The 26436-nt window shown below is 32.3% G+C and overlaps 1 protein-coding gene across 2 annotated transcripts; it reads left to right on the forward strand.

Annotated features, from left to right (window-relative positions):
• Window positions 1–110: 110 nt before the first annotated feature.
• On the forward strand, window positions 111–25443 carry GRK6_1 (G protein-coupled receptor kinase 6; the record flags this gene model as incomplete). 2 transcript variants are annotated; one of them, XM_051213678.1, is made up of 12 exons in its annotated part: window positions 340–391; window positions 423–518; window positions 558–670; window positions 710–787; window positions 818–1023; window positions 2134–2338; window positions 4676–4907; window positions 6962–7051; window positions 8821–9029; window positions 12377–12514; window positions 20371–20508; window positions 22570–25443. In XM_051213678.1, 12 exons carry the CDS (start codon window positions 340–342, stop codon window positions 23128–23130), a joined length of 2118 nt encoding a protein of 705 aa, XP_051069676.1. In that variant the 3' UTR covers window positions 23131–25443. The 2 variants fall into 2 exon arrangements, with proteins under 2 accessions (XP_051069675.1, XP_051069676.1); XM_051213677.1 differs by having other exon boundaries at window positions 111–391; window positions 2134–4907.
• Window positions 25444–26436: the final 993 nt, after the last annotated feature.

Genomic DNA, 26436 nt, shown 5'->3' on the forward strand with positions numbered 1-26436 from the left:
GGTAGGTAGATTTGAAGAACATTAGTTTGACCGAGGAATAATATTGCTCTTATGTTGGACATGGTGCAGACAGAAGAGTCGGACAAATCCTAGCCACCCACGTCACGAGACTGAGCTAGTAGAAACAAGCTGCTTACAACATCAGTAGACTCGAGATAAACAAAGACCACTAATCGAGTAAAAGATCCAAAGTGTCGTGAGAACTGCATAGAATCACGTCAAAATAGAGGGACGTTTGGCACATATACTATTTCGTTATTATTTCTTGACGTATTGTACATGATGTGAACGTCTCATTCTTAAGCTATGCGCTACTCTACTACTCCCTAATGATGAAGTATGGAGTTGGAAAATATTGTTGCAAATACGGTGTATATAAAGGCTAAACGAAGTAAGGTATATAGTAAAATGTTTCACGTCAGGTGGAGCTGATAGAGACAAAGGTCGAAGCAGAAAGTGGAAAACATTACTAGCCTTCCCTCACATATCTAATTGTTTATACTTGAAGAAATGTTTAGGTATTTACGAAATGATTTTACTAATCCTCTCTCGCGCAGATTTGAGTTATGATTTTATTGTGGAGCAGCAGCCGATTGGAAAGAGACTGTTTCGGTTGTTCTGTAGGAGCAATAATTTCATTTCGGATGTCGTTGATTTTGTGGATTCTATTGTACGCTTTATTATCCTGCTTTATAATTTTCATCCCTAGAACACATTTGCGGTGTGCATTCCCAACGAACGTCAAAAGATTGGGTTGGAAATCTACCGCAGGTTTCTTTCAGACATGGTAACATCCTTTTTCTTATTGTACTCTTAGAGTGGCAAAAGGTTCCATCAGCTTGGAAACATTGACGATAACTCAGTGCTAAATGCTCTAGAGGAACCCAATGACGCTTATCCTGACAAAGAACTCTTTCGTTCAATCCTCAAGATCCTTGAAGATTTCTTACGAAATTCACCATTTTCTGAATTTCTAAATTCAGTCTACTTTAATCGCTATCTTCAATGGAAATGGCTAGAAAAGTAGGTTATCTGTCACAAATTCACATCTTTTCTGCCTTGATACACTTTCCCTAAAGCTGTAGTGAAATGGACTAAGATCTTTAGGTTTTTGAAGAATTTTGTGGTAATATGTTAACTGATTGTTCAGTAGCGTTCGAAATTTCCTTTCTGAATATTTAGTTTTCACTTTATAGTTGAGTCTAGTGTCAGTCTTAGTAGTAGTTGAACTGTTCTGTAATTGTAATTCAAAGTCATGTATAATGGTATTTTGAGCTAATAAACTTCAACATATCTTCAACCATCCGATAAGGTTAATAATCCTGTTTATTTTGGAAATCATTTTTAATCAGGTCATTTTAATTCTCAGCATTAGAGGAAATATTATAAAACAGCGTTTTTGAACAACGGCTTTTATTTTAAATAAACACTGTGAAATTTGTCGTTCCTTCACTTCAATTACTGCAGACTTTTTACCCTATTTTTGTGTTCTGTTGTCGTTAGTTTTGTGGTTTTAGTTCTCTCACCTTCCTTGATATTGATTTTTTCTGTTTGTTGACTCTAAGTGCGAAAGCGTAAACCTAAACATACCTCTGTCTTATTAATTTTTTTATCGTTCGACTGGCCAATACTACTCCCACTATACTTACTTTATACATGATTGCAAACTATTTCTAGCTTGTTTCACAGGTTCAGATGCTTGTCATTTCGTGTAAGGTTCATCATTCAAAAGACTATATTTTCCGTAACACAATCTTGCTCTCTGTGTATTGATGATATTAGATTCTTCCAGCAAAATGTTAACTATCTAGATATTAGGGATAAAAAAATTTAATGGTTATTCCATAACATTCATATAAAAGTGAGTGCTTCTAGTGTTACTGAAAAACATTTTAGGGGAACTCAACTAGTAAATTCAGCTTTATTCGAGTATGGTTAGTAAACGGCACCGATGTGTGTCCTATAAAACCTCTAAATAATGAAATATAACTTTTGGAAACTAAAAATAGCTAATTCTTATTGTTTATGGATCCTAGATGCCAGTAGGATAACTCATCTAATTTTCCTTCATCAATGTACACCTTAAAATCTGACAAGAATTTTCTGAATTCCCAATTTGTTTCACACTTTTAGAACACCAGTCACCAAGCACACCTTTCGAATGTACCGAGTCTTAGGCAAAGGGGGATTTGGAGAGGTGTGTGCCTGTCAAGTTCGGGCGACTGGGAAGTTATACGCTTGCAAGAAAATGGAGAAGAAACGCATGAAAAAACGTCATGCAGAAAATATGGCCATGATGGAAAAGGAAACATTACAGCGAGTCAATTCTCGCTTTGTGGTTTGTTAACTTTTAACTGATTGTATTTTTTCCTAGTTTGGTTAGAAACTCATCATGCCATTCTATTCACCAAGTATTATTTGCACTGAGTAATTACTTGGAGTTACTTTTCACTTTTTCTTTTATGTCCAAAACTAACAAAGTATTTCGGTTTCCTAATCATAACATTTTGAGTGTGTGTGTGTGTTAAACTTCAACATGATTGGCACTAGTGTCGTTTTTGACCGTAATAATTTAATTCATTTACTAGGTATACTTCTATATTTACTGTTTTGAACCATTCTATGTAAGGGGTAATAACAATGTTAAGCTCCACAACCAAAACCAAGTAAGGTAGGGTTTGAACATGAAACTTGCTTCTTGAAGCTGAGTTCCCTGACTAATAAGCCACTATACTGTTCAATAACATCACGAATCACTGAGTTTCATGATTTGACTATCCAGTGTATAAAGTTGTGATATACCAATACATACGAACCCAGAACATGCTTTTCATTCTCCGACTTCACATCATAAACTGACCTCTCCACTTCTGTCCTATTTCCAGAGCTAGCAAACACTGTCCAACAGTTGGTAGATCATGCTTAGAAGTTTTCCCAAGCCACTAAACCTTGTTTCAAGGTAACATTATGGATTTACGGGTGATCTACATCATTTCCAAACAAATTTCTCAATATCAGCATTACTTACTTGACACTGGCACCTTATTTGGGAAATCCCCTAAAAGGAAAGACGATCAAACTTAAAGAGTTTTTTTAACGTCCTCAGGTTAGTGTGACCACGTTCATAAATCTAACAGGACTGTTCGCTTTGCAGCACGATGTGCCTGGAGATTCATGGTCAGGCTAACGTCACGGCGATGCCAGTAGTGACTAACATTGGCATAAGCTGGTCTAGATTTCGCGACCGATCTCGATTATCAAGTCATTACCAGCACTCACACAACTACCCATGCACATAAACTTCCCGAATTACTTCCGGCATCTCACCACCAGGGCTAAGGGGCAATACAGGTTCCTATCTGTTTTATAAAAACTTTACACGATGTTGGTACAGTTTGATTTCCAATGCAGTTTAACACTCAAGTATAGGTCCTTATAATCAGGTTTCGGTCATCCATTTCTTAGTAAACAGAATGCACCCATTAAGACATTAAATAAGAAAGATTAGTTCAGCGAAGAGTTCTCTTTTCGGCGAATTCATTTTCGAAGCTGTACAATCGCATATATATATATATATATATATATATATATATATATATATACTCATTTTTACATGGTGATAATAATACTGATAATAAACTTCTGTTAGACATGGTGACAGTGAGGTCAAATAAACAAAGGTATTAAAATGTTTTTTATAAAGCAAGGAAAGTTTAATGATCTTTTGATTGTTAATGGCTTAAGTATTCATCAAAAAATAGATAGGGAAATTATCTATGGAAACAGATGGCTCAGCATGATAAGGTAAAATGTTGGAATTGAGATTAAATGTAATCCATTTCTGTTTGAGGGCTACTGACTACTTGACTGTCTTAACTAAAGTAAGTGAGGCGAGGTTTGACCCAGAAAATTAGCTATAGGAAGGAAAGTGTTATAATTACCTAGCTGCTATTCAATAATCACAGTGTATATTATAATTACCCACAAAAATCTCCAACACAGTTAATACATTTTGAGAAACCTGTATCTTACGGTTTGGTAAAATCATACTATCTTTACGCTTAATGATAAAAGTAGTTCTCCACGTAGTAGATTTGTAGTAGATCTGGCTCCCAAATGCCCTGGTATGGCCGAGAGTGGGAAGAGTCAGCTCTCCCTCTCGAAATGCTCTCACATGGCCACGTGCATACAACTACTGCTAGGGCAGTCCTATTCACAGCCTTCCCACGGCATTACTGTTGTTTACGAAATCGAGGGGACGAAAAGAGAATGTCCGGCCCTTTAGCCGGGTTTATGGACACTGAGAGTTCACCTACGAAAGCAACAATGGCGACTTTAGGATTAAAACATTTGGCTTTCAATCGTTGAATCACAGATTCTTCTGACCTTGCTTCACCTACTCCATTTTAGGCAGTTGAGTAATATCTTTAACCCTTACGCTTGATTTGAGGCTCAAAGCTAAATATTTGAATATGCACATAGTAAGTTATATATCGAAACAACAAAAGCTGGAAATATAGACATGATATTGATTAATACATTATCATCACTATTCTACTAAAACAAATCATTTTCAGTCAAAGCAGACGTACATTTTCACACGTTTGCTTCATAATCTCATCCTGTTTATTATTATTATTATTATTATTATTATTATTATTGCTGATGTATTCAGGTCAATCTGGCGTATACATTTGAAACTAAAGATGCTTTGTGCCTAGTTCTTACAATTATGAACGGTGGTGATCTAAAATTTCATATACACAATATGAATAATGGCAGTGGTTTCAATGAGAATCGAGCAAGATTTTATGCCGCGGAAATCACTTTAGGTTTACAACATATGCATACACAAAATATTGTTTATCGTGATTTAAAACCAGAAAACATTTTAATTGATGATCAAGGTGGGTAATTTTTTATTATTTGATGTTTCTCATTGCATGTCATTAAAATTACGTTTATTCTGTTTGCTTGTATGGATTATCTTTGATTCAGTAGAACATTTTTTAAAGTCTATATCAATTTAATAATGGTTATGAATAAGCAAGTTCCAAATAGTTTGGTTTATCTGCTTCTTTTTATATGTTATTAACAAAACTGGCCAAAAGATACATTCAGCGACTGTATCATTGTAAACTTTTGGTACTTATTAATTTAAAACATATATTTTTCATGTCGAAGTACCATTTAAGAACTGAAAGCCGTTGAGTTATTATTATTTACCATAGCTTTTTAATCTCTGGTAGTCCACCGGACAAATCTAGTGATTCTTATTCAATCATTCAAACGATTGGTTAGGATAAATAAAATATTCTTCATTCCAACTGAAAATCTTATTAATTAATTTATTTTTCCTGTTTTCAAAATAGTTTCTGGAATCCATAAGTAGTACAAATGTTTATTATTATCATTATTACTATTATTATTATTATTATTATTATTATTATTATTATTATTATTATTATTATTAAACACCAGTTATTTAAATGAAAAAGAAAATATTCTACTCAACTGTTCCATTCTTAAACTCTTCACTTGCGTATCTGTAATTCGTTACATATCAAAATTTATTTGTACTATTAAATGGATAACTTTTAGACTAGTGAACAGTTTGAATCAATATTTATTGAGCTTCTTTGAATTTGGTTTTCAACTTCATGTGTGATTCTTTGCGATTAATGAACTAGTTCTTTCATACTCATGTTGCAAGCGTATTTAAACATATAACACACAACAAATTTCGTTTTTTCAAAATTTACGAAATTGTGTAAAAAATACGAATCATGAGATGTTATATGTGTTTATTAATTCGATAGCCATTAATTCCTGTTGGTTTCTTTAAAATGAACAAGTCGGCTTTTTGGTTGCATTGTGTTCTCTTAGCTGTATATCTCAGTCGCTAAGCTTTCATTATCGTTCTGGATAAATTTTACATGAAGTAAGCTATGATAGTGTTGTTTAAAGCGACAAATAACGCTTCTGAATTGAACCATATAGAGCTCTGCAGACACAATATATCCAAAAGCATTCATCTGTGCTACAAATCTTTATCATTTCATGAGTCAAATTATTTTGATACGTATGATGATTGTTTCTGTAGTTTAACAAACGATAAGTCTAGGAGCTGTAACAATATAAATGTTGTCATTAGAATGTAAACAAGAGGTGGGCAACTCTTGGAGCTTATGAATCTACTTCTTGTATTGAATTGTGCAATACATTCCAAATAATGTCGAACCCTTATCATAGATTTCAGTACAGAAGTCGCCAATTAAAATCTAAATAAGGTACTGGATGTGACCAGCTCTATCTACTTAATCTTAATTAATTAATTCAAGATAATTGAATATCCATCTACCACCCTTGTTGCATGTTATATCTTTAGCTAAATAGTTGAATCAGCAATGTATAGACGCTTATAGGAGTGTAATTCTTTACGTTAGTCATGTTTCACAGTCTGATTCATATGTATATTCATTCTCTTTTTTCATACACCAGAACTTGTTCATTCATCGTAAACAGATCACATTCTTAGGGTTAAGAATTACATCTTAAATCTTAGTCGACATAAATCACTTCATTCTTAACATAAAAGTGTCTTTCGATGGTTAATTTATCAAAAATGTATCACTGAAAAGCCTTAGCATGAAATTAATCCAATTGAATATACTATTTTTTCTCTTTCCTCTGGTCATATGTTTGTTTAACTAGTAAATAACTTGGAGAAAACGAAAAATGGAAGACTTATTCTCTCACAACAATTATACTGTATATGCTAATGGGAAATCCATAAACTGATATTTTTCATCGTAACTTCTAACTTAACTTTTCATGTTTTTATTGAGTTTAAGGGAATTCTACAAAGTATATGTGATGGTTTTGCAAGTATATTTTTAAAGATATTAAGCATTTCTATCTACTAATTAGTTTCATTGATCATAATATTTTTTTAAAATAGGACATGTTAGAATTTCGGATCTTGGCTTGGCCGTATATATTGAACCTGGCGGTACAGCTAAAGGAAGAGTTGGAACAGCTGGTTATATGGGTAAGTGTAGCACTCACATGTTTTATCTATCTATCTATTTATCTATCTATCTATCTATCTATCTATCTATATATATATATATATATATATATATATATATATATATATATATATATATATATATATATATATATAATATCGTTTGTTTATTAGCACAATTGGAATTTTCACCTTTAAGGGCTGGAAATCCCACCGTGAATTCATATGCTACGTTCGATACAATGACATTGGATACATTTCCTTCTGATTTGTTTTGTCTTATGCTTTCTAGGTCATCTGTGAATAGGCATATGCAAATGTGTTGTGCAATAATATTATTTTTTGTAGATGCAGTAAAATATTTTTTGGGACATACTAATCTCTCTTTGAACAATAGTTTTTATCAAATATTGAACTATGGTACCATTTTACTAAATATATGGGTGTTGGTAATCTACTGTCCATAAATTCTCTTTTTTGGTACATTGAATTGAAAGTTATCATTGAAATCCGAGCAGTATTTTAATTCAAATATGTGAGTTATTGACAAAACCATCAAACGTTGCTGATTCCATAGATTTTAATTCATGATTAAAATTTGGAATTCTCATTTATATTTTCCCACGTTGAATTGTATTATTATCACCCTACCATTGAATAATTACCTGAGTAATTCATAAAGGCAAGATTTAGGTTTACTAATTATGCTCAGAAATAATAAGTGAGTAATTTGTATAAGATATTTTTGCAATATACTAATGAATTTGGACCATAGTTCGAATATTCACTGGAAAGATATATGATGATAGTGCACCGATGAAGCTAATACATTTCAAGTTATTTGAAAACCATATTTACACTGTTGTCAACTGAATGTTATATCTTCTATCCTACTGAGTCGAAGTTCAGTGGTTCACGGAATATAGCACAACAATTATACAGTCCAGTCAGTGTTATCTGTTCCACTTCCAACACTGTTAAACTCTATCGATCTCTAGTTAGTTAATGAGTGTGTAGTGTTTGAGTTCTTAACTAAGTCTAAACAGCTCTCAGGTGCTCCATAATTTTCCACGGTCCTCTAAGCTAAATGATTCAATACTCATGATTCCACTCTTTTGATATTAAAAAGAACCCTCAGAGCTGATTATCAATGTTATCTCCAAGTGATCTGACTTATTGCTTCTGCGAAGTGGGATCTACATTCTTATTGAAAACATACAAGTGGTTGACGCTTGGTATTTTCGAAAATGTTTCGTTTCTCTCAGCATTTTTAAAATATCAGGGCTAATTAACAACTGTTGTCAATGCTGAAAGTCCCACACCTTACATCATATGTAAACAGGTAAAAACGATGTATTCACAATTTTCATCGTTTTATTTCAAACACTCATTGTTTAAATAGAATTTTGGGTTGAATCTTTCTCATTATTGTTACTCCTTTGACTTCAAACTACACGCTCGATTTTAATCGAACAATGACTAGATATCTTGCAAATGAAATTCACCTAAGACGATCAGTCATTTAATGAAAATTGTTGTTCAGTGTTTACAGAATCTGTTGTATGGTTGATGTTGTACATTCATTGCATGTGTATGTATGGGTAGAAAATGTATGTTTTTCATATGTAATTTAAATCGATTTAGTGTATTGTTATCTTGGTGACATAATTACACTGAATTTAAATTTTATTGTCATTAAGTTATCATCAAAAGTCAGTTGCCCATTATTATTATTATTATTATTATTATTATTATTATTATTAACTTCAATTTACTTATTACTAATACAGCACCTGAAGTAGTCATGAATACACGTTATACATTCAGTCCCGATTGGTTTGGATTAGGTTGTATTGTTTATGAAATGATTATGGGACAAGCACCGTTTCGTCGACGTAAAGAACGTATTCGACGTGAAGAAGTTGATCGTCGTGTATGTGAGGATACAGAAGAATATAATTATAAATTTTCAGATAATTCAAAAAGATTTTGTCAGTCTGTAAGTTATTATATCATTGTACGATTAATCTCTTTTATTATTGTAAAAATCAATTTATGTAAGTGCTTTCCATCAACGTTGAGTTGAATTAACTTTACTTGTTTGATCAGTCTGTCTGTTTAGAGTCATAAATCTTTACTACACTTTACATCAGCATATTAAGGAAGTGAGTAAACTAATATGATGAAAAAGAAGTTTGTTAGAATCATAGTATCATCGATATTGTAAGAAAAATTAAAGATATAATATGTAATTTGAGAATGATTAATAAAATTCAGGAATAAAATCGTATGAAATAATATTGAGACTAGAAATTTACTGAAAGTTGAGCATACGTATATATCATCATGATGGATTTCAAAGCTTCGTCAGTTAATCGAATAGTTCCATAAGTTTTCAGCTTTAATTATGTAAGCAGAGTGAAATACATCAATTACATTTGCAAAGTTCTCAACAGTTAAAATGTATTATGATAAACCTGTTACTAATACGTCTAAAGTGTCTTCCTAATCGGTTCCTATAACCCCAACCACTCCTAGAAGTCAACTGAAAGAATAAGAGAAGGTGCGAATCGCCAGTAAAAGTTTTACACCAAGATTAGTTCATCTGCAGAAAAACGACTGTATTTATAGAGTTATGTACGACCTTCGGCTTATAGACATTGATGGAACTGTGCTAAATATAGTAGCAGTATAGATAAATATCCAATCAAAACCGTGACATGTAATTCTGCGTTTTCTATATGTCTCTGTGAAGATTCCATTCCACACCGATTGGTTAAAACGTTTCCTGGCTTTTCTGGGCCTTTAGGGACACTTCAACGATGAATATTTTGGAACTCCCCGACATATTACTTCTAATGCTTCAGGTTTTCTGATGTGGATTGTTTTTGCTTCCGTTTAACATACATGTACAAATATTATTTTTGCAGTTGAAAACCATTCTAAGAACTTAATTTTCAATTATCATTATGGGATAATTTAGAGCCCCAGTGCGACTGCTTCAGCTTGCAAGGTTGAGTAGTGGTACCTGTGTACTCCCTCTTATCAAGAAAATTCTAGAGAATTTGATCAGTGGTAAAAGAGCCAAACGAATATGACATTGGCCACTACTCAATCCTATAAGAGGTCAGTTGCTACTCGAATAACTTAGTGGTAAATTCCTAGATTGTTAAGTTGAATGACCCTTATTCGAATCTTTCAAGGACCATTAGTTTCCTTTAGATTTCAGGTGTACTTTTCTAACGAATGTCAACTAGCATGAAACTTAGGTCCAAAGGTTCTTATCAACTATCCCCAACTAACTAGCATACATAGAAAATGTAAGTGAATACTGACTACATCAACATGTGCTCGATTACAGGGATGTTATTCACAGTTAAAAAATAAATTTATGAAATCACAATAACACTAATAATGTTAACTTTTATTAACAAACAAGCATGAAAATCATGAGATCATGAGCCAATTAAAGCTAAACCACCATGGAAACACTGGACGGCCATTTCGTCCTATTGTGGGACTCCTCAGCAGTGTGCATCCACGACCCCGCCTCTCGGGATTCGAATCCAGGACCTATCAGTCTTGCGCGCGAGCGCTTAACCACTAGACCAATGAGCCGTCATCCAACGGTGTTAATGTCTAACCTTAGTGGTCTAGCTCCAACTGACTCATGATCTCAACTAAATAAAATAATTGAAACAAATAATTTTTGTTTTAATTTAAAAATCTTTGTCTGTTTGCATAATGTACAATGATTTGTATTTTTCCAAATTATATATTGCACATCTACTTCCTGTCAATATTATGACGTAAACACAACTGGTTGTTTTATATTTATTTTGTAGCGTAACTTGTTATTATTGTTACTTCACTGATTACTTATTGAATGATGTAATGGTTGAAGAAAGAAACAAAATACTGGGTGAAGAAAATAAATACAATAAATTCCATGGAGGATTAGCGTCTTAGCTTGGATAGATGTAATAACATAGTGGATAAATTTTCTTGCTTTACTGAACTGTAAAATAAGTAGAATTCCTGTTATAATAATAATAATAATAATAATAATAATAATAATAATAATAATAATAATAATAAATGATAGTAACAAAAATAATACAGTAAGGTTTAGTAATAGATAGCAAATAAAAGAAGGATACTATGATGCACTCAAGCTACAAATACAGCACTGAGGACAATTAGACTTTAATAATTCAGTGATTGTTACTTCATCAAAACAGAAGCAATTTAAACCTTTTTGTTTATCAGTAAAGGGTTATGTGGAGATGATAGGGTTTTTGTAGTTTATATCATAAACTGATCGTAAATACACCATCATTGAAAATCAAGATGCACTGGTCATCTCTTCCATCTTAGACTTGTATACCACTGTTTCGCGGGTCAGTGGTTTAAATGTTAGGCGTTTGCACTTGAAACCGAAGGTCTTCAGTTCGACTACCTATGGCGAAGTCGTGGATACACACTTATGAATTATTATATATATATAATCGCAATCTGTTTACTCTATGAATTTCTAATTATAGTATGTTTAAGCTTGTATATACAAGTTTATATTAGTTATCACTTAATAGGAACCGATATTGTGTGCTATCTTATCATTTCATGCGATCAAATGTTCATTTAACACTTTACAGTATGTTCGCTAATCTATATGGTTTGATAGATTGCACAATGTGCACTTTCTTCTTTATTGTTTAATAAATGAAAGCCATTGGTAGAAAACCGAAATTTCATGCCAATTGATACTTGTCAACAATGTATGTGTATATAAAATCTTTAGAGTGATAGTATTCCGTAAGAGATTTGAATGTTTTTCATCCACCCACGATCAAAGGTAAACACATTCAACAAAAGCGAAATACAAAAATTTGGCTAATCTGTTTTTCTTTAAAAGAATTTCATTTGGTATTTTGTGTAATACAAAAGATATAGGATTCTAGTTAATATTTATGGACTAATAATATACTTTTACTTTGGAAAAATACTATCTTTCAGGAACATGTAACCAGTTCATTGAATTAGATACTGTAGTTTAAACACAATTGGCTTTTAGTTCAAATTTCTTAGGTGAATAATAATAATATTGTTGATTTCATCTGATAATCTATGTGACCTATAAAAATTGCTTAAATTTTTTCAATTAATAGTTGATGTGTTGTGTATTGCTTAAGTATACATGTCGTAATAATTAATCTTGTTTGATTTTAAGGACTTTCTTAATTCACATTCGTGATAGTTAATTTTCATTTTATGAAATTTCACTAGACTTCTTTTTTTGCCTTGTATAATCGAATCTACATTCTTCGTCATACCTTTTTTTTAAAGCTTTTACAAAAAGATCCACATTGTCGACTTGGTTGCGATGATGCTGGTCCCGAAGGTGTTAAACATCACAACTGGTTTTCCTGTATCAATTGGGTACGTTTAGAGGCTGGACTTGAGGATGCACCATTTCTTCCTGATGTAAGTTTACCACTTTTACACGCATTACGAAAATAAACATGTGTACGCGATAAATAAATTTATCAGTCCGGACATTATGCTTCTTACAAATAATATAAGTTCATATAATATTTATTGATGGTTAACGATACAATTTATAAGTTCAGATACTAACCGATAGAGCTTGGTTCAATCTCAAATCACAATATTTGGAAATTGGGTAGCTAACATAATGATTCATACTCTTTAAAAGCGTTGGGTACTAGGCTAAACAGCTATTCCAACCTAGTTAAAGTTATAACATCATAATTTCAATAATAAACCAAGTGGACATATATTTATTGGATAATACTGTCTAACTAACAGTGAAATGTTAATTCATTAACGTAATACTCATTTAAACAAGATCATTTAATATCTTGTTAGTAGTGATAAAATAATAAGTTGAAGTGTCGAATATAACAAGTCCAACATTCATTTCTCTGATGAGTCTCACTAAAGTCGAAACATATATATTTATAGCTCCTAATTATATCTACTCATAAAATCAAACTAAAAGCTTCTAGGTTAATAATAATTAAAATTTTAATATCAAATTGTATATAAATTATAGATTTACGAGTAAATAAATTAAGCCAATTTACGATTACACAAAAAATATCACTAATTTATTGCATCACTTTTCTAGAAATGCAGAACTTATGAAAAATTACTAATTTGAGTAAGTTTCTCTTTGAAAAGAAAATTTTGTTCAACATATACACGTAAAAAAAAGAAATAAACCTTTGAAATTTCTTGAATAATGTTAAATTTAATTGTAATAATATAAGAAATATTTAGCTAACTTTTATAGTTCAATCATATTAAATATAACACTTGATCCCCCATGTAATTACAATGTAAAGTTCACCTTTTTAATAAGCATTTTGATTACAATCTCATCATTTCATAATTATAACTTTTTTATTATTTATAATTAATCTACATTGTTAATTCTCTGAACCGATGCATATATGTGCCTGGTCGTACATTGTAGCTGACTGACTGACTGATTCGCTGAAATGTACTAGATATAGCTAATGTGTATATTTCTATTGTGTTACATTTCTATTGAAGATAATCCTATTGAGATTACTTTAAGATTTATCAAAATATTGAAATATATTAAATTTAAATCAACTAATGGTGTTAGAAATTCGTATTCTTGTTAAATCCAATTATTAATGAAATATGTCTTGAAGATTAGTACCATTTTTAAATATTTTAACAGATAACTTCATTAAGGATGTAACTAAAGAATAATTATTCTTTTTGTTAATAGGGTTTTTTGTGGAAATTAGTTTAATTAGTTGGTTGTACTTGTCATAGATTAACATAAGTTGAGGTATTATTGAAAACAGAGGAACACTGTACAATTGTTTTATCATGACTGGTAGAGTCCAGACATAATAGAAGTAAAATAGTTTTCACTAATGATAATGAGTAATCATTGAGCTATGTTGAATATTGATTGAAGGTTCAGTTGTACTATCGAAACCGCTACTTAATTGTTCTAATAGTCAACCGTTCACCACGATACCTGAACATGTTACGTTTGGTCCCTAGGAGTGTTGCGGATATGCACTCTTGAAGAGTCCCATGTTATGACGAAACGACTGTCCAGTTTTTTCATCAAAGTACCAATCGTTCAAATAGCCTTTAATGCTTTCACAGCTGACTGTTAGTTTTAAAATCATTAGGTTATAGATTTAATTTTTGCTAACTTGTAACGTATTATTTAAATTATGTGTTCGCTTCAACATTTACGTCTGAAATTATAACTTAAAGTAATTCATTACGTCAAATTTCTTAGTTGTTTGATCTATAATAGTGTGTATATTTGCATACTAGCCTGATAAATTTGTCGTTTAGTTTTTCGTGATTACGTAATTTTTTCGATGATGATGACGACGATATTAATTCCTACAGTTTAGATTGCTTAGCTTCATTCCTTCTAGTCTCTTGAAATTAATGGATGCTGATAGTAAAACAATATCATTTTATGTTTTGTCTTTATTATTGTTAGGTAAACAAGGGTTTTTTCTTCAGTGAATTGATGTTTAAACTTTCGCGTTTATTATGTTATTATTAGTGTAGTGTTTAGTTATGATATACTTTGAAAGCAAAGTATGATCTTATATGACCATAATGAATCAATCAATATAGAAGTCAAGGGGGACTTGTGTGGATCGCAGAATTTTCATGGCTTAAGTTGCAAGCTGATCTTAGACCACTATTGAAAAACTGGAAGCACTGGGTGACCGTTTCGTCTTAGCGTGGGTTTCCTCAGTGGTGTACATCCATGACCCCATATTCATGAATAATGGTTTAAGCTGAAAATTCTTCAATCGTAACAAATTCCACTATACTAATAATAATGATCTGCTCACTAGTGACTAGCTTCAAGATGGAACTCTTGGAGTTCTAGTGAGAATCCGTGACCAATGGGACTCAACCACGTCGGGTGTAAGACGGTAATCTACCACAGAAAATGGATGATGTTTGCGCATTCCTGTGACATTAACACCGTTGAATTCCGAATCAGTGGTTCGGAGGTTAAGCGTCTGCCCGCAAGACTGAAAGTCACGGGTTCGGTTCCAGGCTGCGAGGTCATGAATGCGCTCTTCTGAGAAGTCCCATTACTAGGGTGAAACGGCCGTCCGGTGCTTTCAGGTTTTCAGTAGTGATCTAACTAACAACTGCTCGTCATTTAAATTACGACGATAATGAAGTCTTTTTTAAAATCTTTATTAATAGCTAATCCATATGGCTTTGAAATATTAAGTTCTAATTTTTAAAAAAGCGCTTTGTTCACTTTTACGTATGTTTGTATATGACCAACCGGATAGTATCACTATCTATCCTTCAAACTCACGCACTAAATATACAGAAAAGCTGAGTACACAGACGTGTACTTGGTCACATTTTAGAACCGTTTTGTTCGTGTTGTTATTTTTTCTTTTAAAGCAATATGATACCTAAGGCGTACTAATTCGACCGATTTATCAAGGTTTTTTAAAGAAAAGTGTTGCTATCGATCGGTAAAATGAGAAAATTACGAAAAATAATTGATTTGTATATTAAATGGTCATAAACGTCATCTTGTTGTAGGCCGGAAAAAATCTAGGAGCGGTCAAACCCAAAGATGACGTTAGCCCGTGATGTCATTATCAATTGAACTGAGCCATATTAAAAAGTATAAACTACGTGGTCAGGGTCCTTTCGATTATCGTAAACATTGGTCAGAGACTTCTAATGACATGATCCAAAATCATTTGAAATGGCGCAGGTGCATCCATTATTTGTCTCCCCCATATTCGAAGCTTTTGAATTCCTTAGAATTATTTTTGTTTCAGTGGTTTATATTTTCTTCTCGAATCATCTTTTGTACTTAATATTTTCTTTTACCGACAATAATATCACTACATTTACTACTATGGGATTTGCCTTGACTATGTCATCTCTCTATGCTAATAAAGTGTAGCAACTTGAACCTATTGTTATACTTGTGATCGCCAATTATAGAGCAGTGAATTATCGATCAGACCAATGGCACGTAAAACCCGTGCTAGCAGTTTAGAGTCCTGATCGGTCCTGCTTTCCGCCTAGCCCATCCAATTAAGTTCAGAACTCCAATCTCAGCCTCTGTAGTATTGCTCTTTGTGGGATTGGATCTCGGATTATCCAGATCCACAGTCCAAAACGCTATCGCTGAGCTATTCAGGTCACGATTAGCAACATGTAGTACTTCGTTATTTGCATTGGTTGATTACCGAGTAGGGTTCAATGTCATGTTTGCGTACAGTCCTTTATTAATGATCAAATTAAGCTGAATATCTCCAACGACATAACATCAAACCAAAATTTACAAAATATCGAGTTACTGAATCTAGTGTCCAGTTTTAAACTTGATCAATAAAATTTAACCAGCATTAAAGGAATGGATGAACATGACATCGGTCACTGCTCATTGATCAATAGGTTGTAAATTTACTGGTAATTGGAAATTTATTATTATTTTATTTAAACTTCCTTAGCTCGCTAATTTTTGAGTGTTTTATCAATACATAATGCCCTTTGATCTTGTTTCTGAGTTTTAAGTTGTTGCGCCAATACATAAAGGGATTACATTTTAACTCGCTCATGCAAATGAGTGTTTTGTCCTAGTTTAAAGCTTCTCAACATCTTAGCCCCCACACATGTTCAAACGAATAGCCACCAGGTCTCATAAAGATCACAACACAGATCGCTTCTCTATAATTTAATTTCCATAGTATGAGATATTTGCCCACCGATATTATTCGATAATGATTGCACTATATCACTAGCATTCTAAAGTTAAATATAATTAAAATTACGAGATTTCAGTTGAATCGCTTAAATGCCATTGTGCTCTATGTAGTGAAACTGAAATGGGATATATTCAATCATTTAAGCCATCATTACTATGTGGAACTGAAATGTTACACATTAAAATGTATGAATTCATTTCAGTGTTTTAACTGGGTAATGCTAGGTTCCATTGATAAAAACCTCTCAAAATTAAGCATATTTTCACCAACTATATGTTTTAATGTGAATAATTGTTTTAAATATATAGCTTAATAAAAAAATTTGAAAATGTCGACTAGTTGTTTTTACATGAATGGAAATCATTCATACGAATACTTCAATACCGGTTAGATTTTATCTGTCTCAGTCAATTCCAAATGCCTAAGAAGAACATGTTTAAGAAATATCTTTGCGAGAATCATTAAAAAATGTTTGTTTATCTTCAAACCTAGAAGTTTTGAACTGATTCTACCCTTACATATGTTACATTTATTAAATTAGGGTATTGTAGAGGATATTTATTTGAATTAACGTTCATAAATTCTAAAGTACTTGGATTTCGCTCTCTCGAATGATAAACAAAGATAAAAATATACCATTCACTGCAATAGTTTTGTCTGAATTTCTCACCTATTTGTATGTGTATAGTTGATCAGTTGTGAGCTTCTCTTTAAATAACTCAGTTAAGCTAATTAGATAAAAAAAATACAAACAATAACTGTTACATACATTAAATAATTAGAAAATAAGTTATTAATGTCCAAACCTCAATACTCATAATATTTACACTTGGTTATTTTGTGCAACTCAGTGATTTAGACATTTCATTACAAACTGAAATTAGAGACCTCATTCCGTGGGCTTTGGTTAATATCACTCGGTCTTCTCCGTTCACCTTTCTCCTCCCTTCAGTCCACAAATTGTGATTGAATGACATGTACGTCAATATGTACTCATTGAAATGTATTACTAATTATATCATTGAATATGAATAGAAAAAAAGAATTCAGCGAACCAAGTATTGTTTTCGACGAAATCACTTAATTAAGTTGCATATTCGTACTGGTAGTTATTTGGTAAGTATATGAGTTTATAGAAGGATAAAAGAGATTGTGCCATGAAATAGTGATCCGAGATTTCAAATATCAAAAGAAGGTTGTCCATTTAACAGATATGAAGAAGAAATACAAAGCGTACAAGTCTTGATAATAATTGAATAATAATCATAGAAGATCTTTAGACGATAGTAATGACTGATTATGGTTTTTTTAAAAATTACAAAATAATAATAAAAACAGAAACAAGACCAAAACATACTGGAGAAGGGAATTAGACTCATGGTTGGATGAAAGACTACCCTTAATTGATGGATCATCAATGCCTCAGTAATGCATAAGGTTTTGATTTAACTTCCCTCTAATTCATTTCTTTTGACGTTGTAGATTATTGGGTGAAAAATTGTCATAATTTCGACCCGTAAATTATTTTCGCCTTCTTACACAACCTTCTAATATTTGAAATCTCGGTTCACTACTCTATGATGCAATCTCTTCTATTCTTCTACAAACTCATACTTATCAAATAACTATAGACACGAATACACAGCTTAAGTAAATGATTTCGTCGAAAATAATATTTTATTCACTGACTCCTTTCTATTATTTTTAATAATTGTGACTTAATTTTGGCCATATCCGCCACTTTTGACTTAAATTTTACATATTGAATTCTGAAGTTGGTTTTTTTCTTTGGTGAGTGGATATCTTTTCACTTTTATAACAGTGAAATCATTGTACTTTAACTTAACCTGGTTGTCGTTAATTTATCAATTTTAATGATTCCCATTGTGAAAAGTAGAACAACACATATAAGCGAACAATTGTTTTCAATTAGATTGTCATCAGGCTTTACTCTAATATACATGAATATTTATACGAAAATGTTAAAACAATCAAGACAATATGGGTCAATAATCACAATGAAATAGAATAAGTCACCACACATAATTCATGTTGATAGTAGGAAGACAGGTGTACTGATAGTGGTAAGAATAATAAAATACGATAACAAAAGTCTTATCAATAGTTAAACGTTGGAAATAGAAGGTCAAACGTGGGTAAATAGACTTAGGATAGTCATCACAAAACATTAAAATCATTACGTAATAAGAAGTGTGTAAATAATTAGATAGTGAAGAATACAAACGGAAAGAGGCGGAAAGTTACAAACAAATAATGGATGTGAAAATAAGGTTAACGATAACAAAAATAAATAATAATAGAAATCAAAAAAATCGTTTGTTAAGTTATAATTGGTCATGAAAGGGATAGGGAATTACGAATTTCTTCTGTACACATAAATTGGGGTTACATGTACGAATTCCTATGGCTTCAGCTATATGTAGGAGGCGGGAACGGACTCCGTTAGGAAATGACGGAGGTATACAATAGATCACTCGAAATGATTTCGATTTATCTACAGCATGACCGCTATCAATAAGATATGCCAAGATAGAACTGCGAATTGTTTTTATCTGACTCTTTATAAACCAAGCTGGTAGATGTTAACTCATTCGTTGGTTAAGTTGCCTGGTAGTACGCCCTATATAGCTATCTCCACAGGAGCAGCTGAATTCGTAAATACACATTGAGGAGGCCAACTCAGGTAACTTATCCTTCGTTTGAGTAGACATCACTGGTCGACAAGAGAAAGTCAACGCAAGATTGGCTGCTTAGAATGTCCTGCTGATTACTTTCGTTAACCTATATTTCAGAGTATCACTAGCCACATCCCCGTTGAATCGTGTTTTCATGTATAAAGGTTTCTTACGAACAGTCGAAATCTCCGACTTCTTTATTATATCATACATGTACTTCTTAATGAAAGCGCTGGGGTAGCCGATCTCGGTCAGGTAACTTAACCAGCGAATGAGTTAACATCTACCAGCTTGGTTTATAAAGGGTCAGATAAAAACAATTCGCAGTTCTATCTTGGCATATCTTATTGATAGCGGTCATGCTGTAGATAAATCGAAATCATTTCGAGTGATCTATTGTATACCTCCGTCATTTCCTAACGGAGTCCGTTCCCGCCTCCTACATATAGCTGAAGCCATAGGAATTCGTACATATAACCCCAATTTATGTGTACAGAAGAAATTCGTAATTCCCTATCCCTTTCATGACCAATTATAACTTAACAAACGATTTTTTTGATTTCTATTATTATTTATTTTTGTTATCGTTAACCTTATTTTCACATCCATTATTTGTTTGTAACTTTCCGCCTCTTTCCGTTTGTATTCTTCACTATCTAATTATTTACACACTTCTTATTACGTAATGATTTTAATGTTTTGTGATGACTATCCTAAGTCTATTTACCCACGTTTGACCTTCTATTTCCAACGTTTAACTATTGATAAGACTTTTGTTATCGAATTTACCAATTGTTTGTTCATTTGTTTTCAGCTTTTCCTATTTATTTTTTTTGTCTTTATCTTACAGCCTCATGCAGTTTACGCAAAGGATGTTTTAGATATTGAACAGTTCTCTACAATTAAAGGTGTTACTTTAGACAATAAAGATATGGAGTTTTATAAAAAGTTTTGTTCTGGTGCTGTCAGTATACCATGGCAGAATGAAGTAAGTGTATAATATTAATCATTGTGAATATATTCAATTATGCGAAAAGTGTAAGCAGCAGTCCTTCATCTAAATGAAAATCAAGGGAGTAAAACTCATTGTATCAATAATATATATATATATATAATGCCATTGTAACAAATTTTTTTCATGTCATTGAAAGCTGATCTGAGTCAGTTGATTAGTTTACTTATCTCTGAAGTTTCATCTTTCCTGGGAAGTTATATTCACCTATTTAGACACATAAACATTAGTACAAAGAGACACCAAATACATATGCTCCTGATCAAATCTTGGTACATATTCAGAAGGCTCGTTTAACTTCTACCACCTGCGTCTCCTGTAGCTTGAGTGAAATGTCCGTCTATCAACCAAAGGAAAAGTTCACTGCACAACATTTCGCCCTGTCCTACTTTATGGTTTTGAAGCATGACTATTAAAAATACACAATATTCGTAGACTAATAGCCACTGAGCATAGATCTATTCGTACCATTGCTCGTGTATTTTGGGACTATCGAGTGAACAATGCATTAGGAATAGGACACTAAATAAAGATGACTAATCGGTTGATGAAATAAATCCTCATCAACTGAGGTGGTTGGGATATGTATTACGTATACACAACCATCGTCTACCCCGACGGGGGGTATTGTCTAGTGTAGAAGTAGGTTGGAAGAAAGTTAAGAGTGACCGAACCAATACATGTCTCCAGTCCATAAGGTCATTGACTATTAATCTGAACTTTGTAGGTATGTGTAGACTACCTAATTAGAGTTCACACGACTACTTAAATAAATGACTTGAGACTTTGAGTGACATGGCTCAGGACCATTGGTAATGTCACAGGTGCATTCACGCTCTGTCTTCCCTTAGTTCTTGAATCCTGAAATGTCCTTATGCCTCTTTGTTTATTTTTTCTAAACATAATTCTTTGTACTACTGCTGATACTGTTACTACTACTCTGAGATTTGTCTGTATAGTTTTATCTTTTTCTGCTATAATGGAGTTTGACGAATTGAACCGATGCTATATGTGCCAGGTTCTATTGAAATTTTGAATTCAGACAAATTCCTTAAAATATATATTTGTATGAAAACACTTTCTTTGTCTGACTTTTTGTAAACCTCATGCTTGTTATAGGATCACTAATTTATCTTACAGTGGGTAAAAAAGTCTGGTAATATATAGAATTTGTTGAACATATAGTAACAAAATAGTTGCAACGAAACATTTTTCTTTGGTGTAAAAAATGTTGATACGCAGTACTTGTGGTTATGAAATATTCAATGGTGAATCAACTGGTTGACATCAAATGACGTTATTGAGTGTTTAGTGAAATCAGGTAGAATTCAGGATCAATCCAAATATTCACTATAAACATACATCGCTTTTACTACAATTATTGAATGGGCATTATCAGTGTTATACGTAAGAAGATAAGTAGGTCAGGATAGAAAACCTTTATTGTTTTCCTCTTTTCACTGATACCTGTCGTTAGAAGAGCGTTTTGACCTTTAACTAAATGTGTTGTTCTGGTTGGTAGAAAACTAGGTCAGGTAGAGACAGGTATCTACCTCAGTACGATGGAAGATGGTCTTTCAATTTTGTGGATCGGCTGAGGTTAGACATTAACACCATTGGCTTCGTAAAATATGAAAATAATGCATTAAATACATTATTTACAAATCTTTCTTCAGTTGTCCTTTACATGTTTCACGATTCTTTCAATTCTGTTGTTATTACAATTGCTTTCTGTCTCTTTTTTATTATCTTCAATTCAACCTTCTGCTGACAGGTATTCCACTTCCTATGGCTGCTACATACTACTTATATCTGTCAACGTAAATAGCATACACCACATAAATACCGTCAATTGTCTAATTTTCTTTTAACTTGATGACCAATCTTGAACTATATCACCTACAGTATTCAACCACTGATCTCAGTTTTCTCTTACAATCCCAGATAATGATTACTTATTAATAATAAATAGTCATTGTTATCATATATTTCCTTATTATTATGAATTCTTATCATCCTGCTTTTCGTTTCTTTTAGATGTTAGAAACTGGTTGTTTCGATGATCTAAATGAATTTTATAAATCTGATGGAACTTTAGTAGATAATTTAAATCCAGATACTCCACCTGTTCAACAAAACTCCACTCATAGTCAAAGTTTTTTCAGTAGATTGTTTAAGCGTAAACACCGACCTCATGGTCCGCCTATCGATGATAATCAACCAATAATTAATAATAATAACCCAGTAGACATTGAAGAACAAATAACAACAAGTGGTGTTTCATCGGGATTAGAAAAGCTTAATAAATCTGGTTTATCAAGTGCTGAAACCAAGTTTTCAAGTAAAGAACATTCATTTAAACAAGAAAATATTGTTAAATCCGATTGTTTAACATCTATATCAATTAATACACAATGTACTCAGAATGATATAAGGAATGATGATTTTCTTACTACAAAAACACCAATATCTATAACAACTAATAGTCATTATAGTGTGGATTCTAGCGCTGTATCTCATAAAATTATCAATTCAAAGCATCAACGTCCACATTTTTGTACTTGTTTCTCAGCTCTATGCTGTTCTCGTACGAAATAATTTCTATGTGGCTTTTGATTTTTTTTTTGATAGACAAAAATCATTGTCTTCATCTGTATGTTTAGAAGTCTACTGTTAATCAATTATCTTCTGTATTGAATTAACTATATTCAACTGTTAAATGAATCAGTTATCTTCTAATATTTCCTGTTACTTTTCTATTTTCCCAAAAAAAGGGGGGCATCCTTTTTAATGATGGATCGAATTTCCTCCTATTTATGGCATTTATATATTTCGAATAACCTTAACTTCTAGATCATCATCAATGAGAATTTTTACAGTTTTCAAACAAAAATTCACTTCAAATTTTGTAATTTTATTCAAATTCAATCCATTTTGTTTCATATGACAGACCGCATTTTTATTGGTAAGTGTACAATTAAGCAAGAAAATGAAACAATATAATAATTGGTCTTTCTTATTTTTATTTTATGATTATTATTATTAAGGATGATGATAGGCATATTGTGTTACTTATCTGCTTACTTGCTTATTTGTTCGCTTCCTTATGTTTATTTGTATAAATTTATCTTATAAATAATTAGCGCCTGATCCTATCTGTCCTATTTATTTACAAATCAATTTTAATCTCCAAAAAAGTTGTTTTATTTATTTCTGTTTTGTAAACACTATTTAATTTGTCTACTTAATGTAGAATCCATTTCAACTTTGAACAGTTACATATGTCTGATGACCTACATTTTAATTTAATGCAAAAACAAACAGTTATTATTTTTCTTTTGTTGGCAATATTTACATTACTGCAATCCTAGATTATTCAGACTTCCGTCTTAATTTTTTTTTTTTTGGAATTTTATTTTCTACCTTTTCATCAAACTTAAACCAACTGATAGACCGATTAATCAACCAGTCAATTAATAAGATGTATTTCAATTTGTTTTCATTTGTTTCTTGAACATTGAACTGAACAGAGGCAATCCACCTTGATATTTTCTTTCTACTTCTTCATAAATGTATGTCATACACACATACATATGGAAATGTTAATCTTAACTTTTGATTTGTAATAATTTTTGCTCTATTTGGTTGTATGCTGTCTGTTACAGTATTACTGACTTGACTACCTTGTTCACAATGCTGCTCACACACATAAACCCACTACTACAATTGCCCATCGCTTGTGTTAATTTTTGAACACAGTGCGAAGTTTTATTTTATTTTATATCCTGCAATTTGTTTGTTTGTTTACTGTCACCCCATGGGGCTTTCTCATTTTCGTTTCATGTAGATATTTTTTATTTCCTATAAAGAAAAAGCAAACTGGGATCCCGGTTTCTTCATCTACTTTTTTGCTATCTCTGACCATCTCGATCTACTTACGCTTTTTCACTTATTTTATGCATTTCTTTTTATAAATGGTTCCATGTAGGCAGGGTGGGGAAAGGTCAACTTTGTGTGTGATGACTTTTCACATTGAAATGTAAATAATGCATATATTGTGTAAAAATAAGCAAATAAATTTTGTGTTGTTTTTACTTATGCATTGCTCTTTTTTGGAGTACATTTTTGTGCATGTATATGTATGTACACATGCTTTTCGTGTTCTAATTACAGAACAAAAAGGATATTTTACCCAGCCTTTGTTTTCCTTTCTAATTTATCCTTGAAACAATAATCTAATTAAGAAGAGTTTTTACAAAGAAGAAGAATGTAACAACATAAATGAGTTCAATTAGGATTATAATTTTCATTGGAATCATGAATCGATGTAAGTTAGATCACCATTGAAGACCTGGAAGCGCCGGTCACCCATTTCATTCTAGTATAGGACCTCTCTACAGTGCATATTCATGACCTCGCAACCAGGAATCGAACCCAAGACTTTCAGTCTCGCGTGCAAACGCTTAATTTGTAGACCGCTGAGCAAGGATCCAATAGTGTTAAATGTGATTGTTTATCATTTGTATGTTAATAATAATTTATTTTGGATGTTAATCATTATCAGATTAACAGTTAATTTTGATTGTTAACATCTATTAAAATATGCACTCATTATTAAAGGCTTGAATCATTTAATAAATTTTTGGGAATATATATATGGAAACCACGTATGACTAATGAATTCTTGACTATAATTAGTATCACAGATATTAACTTCAAGAAAACTCTAGATTTGTATAAAAAGTGCTAAACATTCACTAGTCAGTCATCATCAACATAGAGCCTGGAGCAGACGTACGCTGGCCTAAGTCCTCATAACACATCAGGACGAAGCAATAAAATTGATGATACATCTGGCAAATAGATCGAAATAATGTAGAAGCACAAATAAGGTGAATGATTAAACATTGGGAGTATGATTCACTTGGTATTGTTTTACTTGAAAGATAGTGGCTAGCAGTGGAATCCAGGACGCGCGTTTCATCCTGTTTGGGACTCAATGAGAAGATTCAAGTAAAACAATACCAAGTGAATTAAACTTCACCCCATTGCACAAGCAAGTGGCTATCAGGACTCAGTAGCTAAGTGGATAACGCGATGGCGTTTGGAGCGAACGGTACTGAGTTCGAGTCCCGGAGTGAACAACTCTGAGATGCAGGTACATCCAGCTGACGAGTCCCAAACAGGACGGAACGCGCGTCCTGGATTCCACTGCTAGCCACTATACATCTTTGCTTATATTGGGAGTATGGTTCGAAAAATCTATGGTAAGGTATATATGGAAAAATATTGGTATTCTAAGTCAACAGAAAAATAATATAGGCTGTCTACAAATCCAAACCATGTCAATTCCAGGTGACTGATGACTTTACAACACTTCTTCCATTAAGTTATTCATAGTAATTCCTCGTAGTTTGTTGATTCATGATATTCTAGCTTGGATTAAACAAATCCTTGAATAATCTAAAAGGAAAGTAGCTGTTTGTTAGTTTCAGTGAATCTACAGAGAACACTGAGACCTAGATTTTGTGTCAGTTGACAATTGTCAAGAAGGCATTATCTTAAAACTCCAGGTACGGTATTCCGACGAGTACCATAAACAGCATAAGTTCTAAATTGACTGTTTGCTGTTGATCAGCTCCAACTACTTAACATCTCAACATAGTACCCACGATGTCGAGTCACTTTAATTGGAGTCTACATTGCGACTTGATCAATGGATTTCTATCGGCAGTAAAATACTAGACAAATATGATTCTGTTCACTACTCAGTGACCAATCAATAGTAAAAAACATATCAGTGAAAGGCATACATTTATTTACTAATCTGCATAATTATAACAGTATACACTTATTCTATCTTTGTAGACACCTAATCTTGATAAAGAATAGTTGAGACGTTCA

The sequence above is a fragment of the Schistosoma haematobium genome, chromosome 3 (assembly GCF_000699445.3).
Source record: "Schistosoma haematobium chromosome 3, whole genome shotgun sequence".
Taxonomy (NCBI): domain Eukaryota; kingdom Metazoa; phylum Platyhelminthes; class Trematoda; order Strigeidida; family Schistosomatidae; genus Schistosoma; species Schistosoma haematobium.